The sequence below is a fragment of the Seriola aureovittata genome, chromosome 14 (genome assembly GCF_021018895.1).
Source record: "Seriola aureovittata isolate HTS-2021-v1 ecotype China chromosome 14, ASM2101889v1, whole genome shotgun sequence".
Classification (NCBI taxonomy): domain Eukaryota; kingdom Metazoa; phylum Chordata; class Actinopteri; order Carangiformes; family Carangidae; genus Seriola; species Seriola aureovittata.
Window position 1 is genome coordinate 24,765,001 of NC_079377.1, and position 8,246 is coordinate 24,773,246.

General features: G+C 42.2%; 1 protein-coding gene across 1 annotated transcript in view; it reads left to right on the forward strand.

Annotated features, from left to right (window-relative positions):
* The window catches only part of LOC130181308 (protein quaking-B-like), a 28,491-nt gene extending 23,126 nt beyond the window's left edge, over positions 1-5,365 (forward strand). The window contains exons 5-6 of the mRNA XM_056395387.1: positions 1-15; positions 421-5,365. The exon at positions 1-15 is cut by the window's left edge and continues 73 nt beyond it. Of these exons, the coding sequence (XP_056251362.1) occupies positions 1-15; positions 421-818 (413 nt within the window). The 3' untranslated portion in view covers positions 819-5,365. The remainder of the gene's footprint in view (positions 16-420) is intronic.
* The last annotated feature ends 2,881 nt before the right edge of the window (positions 5,366-8,246 follow it).

The following is an 8,246-nucleotide window of genomic DNA, read 5'->3' on the forward strand; positions in this document are numbered from 1 at the left end:
CTAACATCAAACCCTGTAAGAGACTGACCGACCAATCAGAGAGAGAGAGAGACTGACCAATCAGAGAGAGAGACTGACCAATCAGAGAGAGAGAGAGACTGACCAATCAGAGAGAGTCTGACCAATCAGAGAGAGAGAGAGACTGACCAATCAGAGAGAGTCTGACCAATCAGAGAGAGAGAGAGACTGACCAATCAGAGAGAGAGAGACTGACCAATCAGAGAGAGTCTGACCAATCAGAGAGAGAGAGAGAGACTGACCAATCAGAGAGAGAGAGAGAGAGACTGACCAATCAGAGAGAGAGACTGACCAATCAGAGAGCGTCTGATCAATCAGAGAGAGACTGACCAATCAGAGAGTCTAACTCCACCTCTCCGCCCCTACCCCTATGCCCCCCCCCCCCCATCCCCTTCCCCCCAGCCTCCCTTGCCTTCTCTCTTGCAGCTTCCACTCAGGCTCCTCGTGTCCTCTCTGGCCCTGCTCCCGTCTTGGCCCCGCCCACCACCCTTCGTACACCTGCCCCCACAGGCCCCGCCCTTATGCCTCTGATTCGTCAGATTCAGACGGTGCTGCCCAATGGGACGCCGGCTCTGATGCAGGGGGCGGGGCCTGAGTCCGGTCTGATCTATGCGACACCGTACGACTACCCGTACGCTCTGGCAGCGCCGGCCTCCATCTTGGAATACCCCCTGGACTCTGGCGGGGTGTTAGGTAAGCCCGCCCCCCCCTGCTCCTGCGACTGCTCCCCCACACCTCATCACCACCCCCATGGCCAGTGGAGCCCCGCCCCCACGCTGCTCCTCAGACACACCTCCTAGAGAGAAAACAAGTGCTCCTCTACAACAAACACAACACACACACACACACACACACACACACACACACACACACACACACACACACACACACACACACAAACACGCCTCGTTCACAGCTGAAAACCTGGAGTGCCCCCTGCTGGACTGAGTCATCAACAGTAAACTGGAGGTCTTCACCCAAACAGGGAGGGGAGGGGGGGGGGGTACCTTAAATATAATAACTCCACAGTGTCCTGATACTGAGACATGATGGACAGAGTGGACAGTTCATTATTTAAATTCAGTGGTTGTCCACAGGGTGGCGCTGCGCTGTTTCTCCAGCATCTTTTTAATGTTACGTTTACTGTGAACGAGGCGTTCAGGTACGACTGTGTTCTTTAAGATGTTTGTACTACTGTCGACGTGTCGCGTAGACTGAACCTCACAGTTTTATTTAACGAACTGACGATACAACTGGAAACGATGCATCACGTGACTGCAGCTTCCTGCACTGAAACATGCAACGCCTGTAATCTGTAACTGAGACAGTGAACTGAAGCCAACACACCCTCAACACGCCTCCAACACGCCTTCAGTACACCTTCCACACGTTATCAACACGCCTCAAACACACCTCTAACTCGTTTTCAACACACATTAAACACACCCTCAACACCCGTCCAACACGCCACCAACACGCCTCCATGTTCTGATGCTAGACGAGGTTTTCAGATTGATTTAACAGTTTAACGACGGACGATCCTGATGACGCTCACTCACGTTTCAGTGCTGCAAACAACACGGGTCTGATGTTTGATTTTTTTAGACCTGAGATTAATTAATAATCAACAATAAAAGCAATTCAGAGTGAACAAAGAGCAGCTCTAACCAGACGACCAACACAGGACATTAAGTATTATGTATTCAAAACCACTTATGTTCTTGATTTTAAATCACTTCACTGACAGAAATCTTACTGGTCAATGTCGTGATCTAGAAAATACAATGGACTCAGGGCCACAGCTGGGAAAAAAGACATTGAGTCATAATAATATGCAAATATATATAATATTTTAGCAATAAAGTTGAAATGTTAAGAAAAATGTAAATATAAAAAACAAATTACAATAGAAAAGTTGTGATATTTCAAATAGTCAATAAATATTATTACAAGAAAAATATTATTAATGAATTATTATGATATTTTTCTCAAAGAAAATATCAGGCTACAATCTGTAAAATTATGACTTTATTCTTGAATTATTACAAGATTTTTGTTGAAACATTATAAAACTGTTCCTAACAAAATTATTTTTTTTAATATTACAGCTTTTTTGTGGGAGGATTACAACAGTTTTTCTCGTTATATTGTTACTTTATTCTCTAAATTTTAGTGTTTTTTCTTAATTGTGGCCCTTATCCTCTGTCATAAGAAAAGACTGTGATAACGAATCAAACTTCAGCACCTGAAAGGGGCGTTTTCCTCATGATGACATCACAGCGCAGCCTTGTCTGTTGTTTAAATCACCTGAGAACCTGTCAGATCTCACCTGTAACCTGAACCTGTCTCAGTTTGTGCCTTAATCGTATTTCTAATGATTTTCTCTCTGTGTAGCTGTGATGATGTGTTGACATACCTGTGCGTACCTGTATGAACTGTTAAGTGACGCTGTGGATAGGTGACTCCATGTCCTCCATGACGGTTTGTGGTGTTTGCGATGTGGTCTAGGTGCGGTGGCCGCTAAAGTTCGGAGACATGAGCTGCGCGTCCGCCCTTACCGAAGGGTGGCGACCGCAGACTGAGGTTAGTCCGCCCCTCACCCCTCAGGCCCCGCCCCCTGAATTCTCACCTGCCTTTCCCACAATCCACGGCTTTGCCTCAGCTGGTGTCTGTGTGAGGCGTTTTCACAGCCAGTTTTTCTATGTTGATGTCAATCAATCTTTGTCTCCAGTGGTCAGACCACACCCATTTTTAAAACTCCGCCTTCATTTTGATCCCAACTACACACCTGTAAATTGTTGTGATTGTATCTTGCAGTATCTCGCAACACACGTGCCCAAACACACAAAGACTCACAAGGTGGAAACAATTCCTGCTGTCATGGCTGGTAATCATCTGAAATTTTATCAGACAAGGTGTGAAAACGCCCCACAGGTAACAGAACAGGTGGTTTCTGGGAAATGCAGTCCTGATGTGTGATGGTCAGGATCACCAACACAAGCTAAATGTTCTGTTTGTACGTCGCAGCAATTTGTTAGAACCATGTTTAAAATGACTTCCTGCTCCGTTATCTTGAAGACTTTATGGATTCACCATGACGTTGATGATAAATAATGGACTCATTAAACAGAAGCGATGATGATAAGTATTAAAAACATAAACATTTTTAATAAATCCACTTTGTTCTCTGGCTCCTCCTGAAGATGTTTCAGTTTCATCTCTGTATCAAAGACTGGTTTAGCTTAGCTTAGCACAAAGACTGGAAGCAGAGGGAAACTGTTAGCCTCTACTGGGACATTCAGGTGTAACTTAAAACAGCACAGTCAGAATGATTAATTGTGTAAAACAGGTGCAATAAAATTGGGAAAACATTAGCTTGCTAATGTTGACAAACATTAGCAAGCTAATGTTAGCTTAATATGAGGCACTGTTGATATAAGCTCTCTCACCACAACCTCACATTTTTTAGTAATCAGTTTCTGAAAATTCAACATTTATCATTATGCTCTCTTACTTTTTTTCAATCTTTTGATGAAGCTACGCTAACAGTTTCCACCTGCTTTCAGTCTTTGCGCTAAGCTAGGCTAATCCTGGGCCAGACCTGAGTTTACACTAAACATTGGACTCTGGAGGAGACGGAGAACCGGAGGAACAGGACTGAATGTTATACTAAAAGTTCTCAGCCGTTAATGTGACGTTAGCTAACAGTGTTCGATAATTTATCTGTGTGCACAAACCAAGTCTAGAAAAATATCAGTTTGACTTTTTGTCATGAATGAACTCAGTTTTCTTTTCCACTTTGAATTTGGATTTTCAAACTGCAGAGTGGTGACTGGACCTGAAGGTTTCTCAGCACCGACCGACCTGTAAAAACCTTTTCATCCGTCCTAATTTTCAGACTCTGAAGTCGTCTGAGAAAACGTCTGTGCTGAGATCAGATTAGATGAAAAAGAGTCGAGGTTTGATGCGGAATCTGATGTTTCTGCTGATGATCAGAGTTTTACATTAAATATTAATACACAACACATTGATTTCAACAATAAAAGTTTTTACAAAAACTGAGAATCCAGCCCTCAATCAGAATAATAAAGGTTAAACTCGGACAACTGGACTTGTTGTTAGATACTTTAGATGTTTTCAGGCTTCAGAAACCTCTTGGGTTAGAGGTGATACGTCTTCAAGTATCTACAGCAAGTCAAGTTTCCATCGATTCAACTTCTGGATGAATCGCCATATTTGGGGAAACAAAGTTATAATATTTAAACAAAAAAATTTACTCGTGTGATGTCACTGTCCATCAGCAGAAATTTGTTTTTCCAGTTTAAACCAGATCGATGTAAAAGTCTTAGAGGCTAAAATCCTGTAAAGAATCAGAAGAATCATGTTTTTCTGGGGTTTTGTTACTAAAACGATCAAACTGTAATCTCTATTGATCCAAACAGTAACGGATAGGTAACACTGACTGAATTAATGAAACAAATCTGATGAAATTGCACAGAGTCCTGGTGTGAACCCGCCGTGGAGACGTCCGACTCGTCCGCCACATTAACAGGTTTATAAACTCGACACACTCGAACCCGCCTGCTGGTCAAAACCCGAGTGGGCGGGATCTGTGACGCCGTCGGGTTGGGTCGGGTCGGGCGCTGTCGGTCTGCGGGTGGGTTGCATTCAGGTACCACCGGTAAACCTGTGTGTTTGCTGGTGTCTAGCTGTGATGGCGGTGTCGCCGTCAACACAGCAGACAACTGAAAACCTCCGACAAACCTCAAAGACGATGATTTAAAGAGAACAAATGTTTTGACCCGAGCAGCTTCAGGTCACTTCATGGACGCGAAGATGAAGAGTGAATGAATTTTAGGAAACAGTGTTCCACTTGAGACATTTTTTTTTATGTTTTTCTGTCTTTTATTTGTTTTGTTGTTGCAAAGAGAGTAGTGTTACTTGTGGCTTGTTAAAATATATATAAACATATATAAATATATATGAAAAGTATAAAGCAGGAACGTATATGAAATATAATATTTGACTTGTGTTTTGCAGAGGACTCCATTAGAGGGCTGTTTGTAGGACGAAGACGTGTAGCAGCTTTATAGAAATGTTTTTCTATTTTTGAATCTATTTTAGGGCTTTATATAAAAGACGGGAGCTTCCTGTTTATATGCAAGTTTCTATGAATGGTAGAGTCTTTAAACTGAGAGCTGTTAGCACTGTTAGCACTGTTAGCATCAAACCTTCTGTTGTAGTGTTGCTTTGTGTCGTCACAGCAAAGATTTCCATGTTTGTTGTAAATAGAAATGAATCTTCTTGAAAAGGCAATAAAAACTATTATTGAGTAAAAAGAGTAAAACTCTGTTTTTGGCTTTAAATCTTAATCCCACTGTCCTCGTTTTGAACATTTTTATTTTCACCTGGTGCTCTCTCCGATTTCCTTCATCTTCATCCATGTTCACCTTCATCACCTGCTGCTTCTTCAGATTCATGTTCACGTCCAGATGTGTAGCTGTTAGCTGCTGCTAACCACGGCCTGCTGCTAACTGTTAGTTCGACTGAGTGTATTTAAATTAAGTTGATAACAGTCAGACATAAGACATATGACACCTCATATCTCCAGATTAGAGTCTGTAAACCAGCCTAGATCCTCCTCCTAAACCTGAACCCAGAGCAGATGATCAGTGGAAACACCCTGTTAAAACACATGAAGGAATAAACCTGCAGCTGGTCTGAAATATGTCCAGACTGGGTCCAGACTGGGTCCAGACTGGGTCTCTGGTTTCTGAGGTGGACCGACTGGATCTTCATTCATTGTTGTTACAATAATCAAAGGTCATGAAATCATCATGCTGAGACTAACCTCCTCTTTCTTCTGTTCTCTTCCTGTTCTGTTTCCTAACATCGACCCAGCCACCGCCCACTAACCCTCTGACCTCTGACCTTGTCCTCATCCAGAGATGACCCTGCTGTCTGCTGGTCGCTCGCCCTCTGCTGCTGCTTCTCTGGTTTCTGCAATAAAACACACACACACACACACACACACACACACACACACACACACACACACACAAAGGACTGAGCATCACTGCAGACCTACACTGAATCACTGCAAAGCAATAAGGAAGGTCTGACACCCTCCACTCACCCACCCCCACCAATCATGGAGCACCACCCTCCACCATCAGAACTGGTTCAGGCTGGGTGTCTGTGGAGTTTCAAAAAAACTATTTTTCATGTGAGAGAATGAAACAAAGTTCTTGAATCGTTTTTGTTTCAACGTTGGCTGAAGTCTGGCTGAAGTCTGGCTGAAGCCTGGCAGTATGAGCTGGAGGCAGCAGGATGGAAACACAAGCAGACGGAAAGCTGCAGTGCAGTGACTTCAGAGAGGAAGCGGACAGGTAAAGGAACAGGTAACAGGCAGGTGACAAGGGCAGGAGCATGAACAGCATGGAGGGTAACAGTGATGATGAGGGGCTGGTATAAATACTGAGAGAACAGGTGAGGAAATGGGGGCACAGGTATGTGAGTGGGTGTGGTCTGTCAGGTGAGCTGGGACAGGTGGGAAAAAACATCTGGTGGATGGATGGAGAGTGGCAGAAGAAGAGCATGAACTGAGGAAGAGGCTGCAGGGAGGGACGAGGAACCGTGACGACAGAGTGAAGTGGGAGATCATCAGTTCATCAGCTGCTGCTGGAGGACGAACAGACCGAACTCCATCACATGACTGTCTGAGGGAGGTGACAGCATCTTTAACGAGACGACCTGCTTCTTATCAGTTTAGTCTGAGGAACATGAGACGGCATCTGTCTCTGTTTTTGTTCTTTAATATTTGAAAATCAAAGAAGAGAGTATCGCAACATTTTTAAAGGGTTTTGACTTGAATTCTCTTGATTTTCTTTCCTGATTCTCCTTCGTGGTCCAGGACGAATCATAAGGAAAGTAAACTGTTCCGAAGGAGGTGAAGCCATCTTTACTTCTCTACTGTTCTTGTGTTTACTGACGTGAATAACAGTAAACGATATGAGCTGATATCAGCCGTTGTTTTTTATGATGTCATGTGATTACTGACGCAGAGATGAAATGTATATTTTTTTACAGTGTTTACTTTTTATGTATTTGAGTGACGTAAAGTGAAATGACGACCAAACAGCCTTTATATCACACACACACACACACACACAAAAGGTGTTCGCTACAGGAGCCCAGAGTGGCCATAATATGTTTCTGTCATTTATTCCAACATCACAAATGAATTACCTCATTATCTCAATATCAAATTAATTTCATTATATTTACAGACGACGAGATTAAATAGTCTTGATAAATGAATATTGTCATCAAACAGTAATCGCACGTCATATACTTATCTCACTGGAAAGAACAGAAACATATCTAACCCTCAGTAACAAAGTGAACATGTGTTTCATAAATGATTAGCTGCATGGCCGCTCTCAGCTTCTGTAGTTCTCAGACCAAAACAACTTTTTATTTGAAATTCCTAAAAATTTGTGTGAATAAATCAGAGGTGCCTTTATTTCCTGTTGATCATCTGAATGTTGGACTGCAGTTTTGTTTTGAATGGAACTTTATTGTCCAGAATGGGGATTTTCCTTGACGCACCAAATTAAGTTTTGTAAGACGCAGATTATGTTTTATCAACATTTTTAGTAAAAATATCTAGTTTTTCATTCGTTTTCCTACGTTATTGTGTCCTGATAATTAAACCCTGATAAAAAACTAAACACATGTAAAGTTTCATGACTGTATTTTACCTCTGTCAACAAGGTGACAAAACAACAAGTCCTTCAACACCAGCCACACTGTTGTGCCTCGTGACAGTTTCTTAAGTATTTCCAGAATTGTGTTCAAAGCCACATCATCTGAATATTGTGTGTCCATAATAAGCTGCATTGTAAGATGATTGTATCATTAGAAAATCTAATTAGAACGGTATTTCCCTTTTTATTTTCCTACTGGTGACATTCAGATCCCTCGACCTTCAGATGGACGGATGCTTGTGAAAATAGAAAAAGCTATAAAAGCTATAAAAGCTATAAAAGCTATAAATCTTTCATACGATATTTTGACAATAATATAAAAAAATATAACATCTTGTGTTTATTTCAATCACAAATGATGTACTTTAACAATATAAGTGCTAGATTAAAATGTGCTCTATTATTCCTCCTCTTCTCACGGTCGGCCATTCTTGCAGAAAAAGGGGGTGTGGCTCTAAT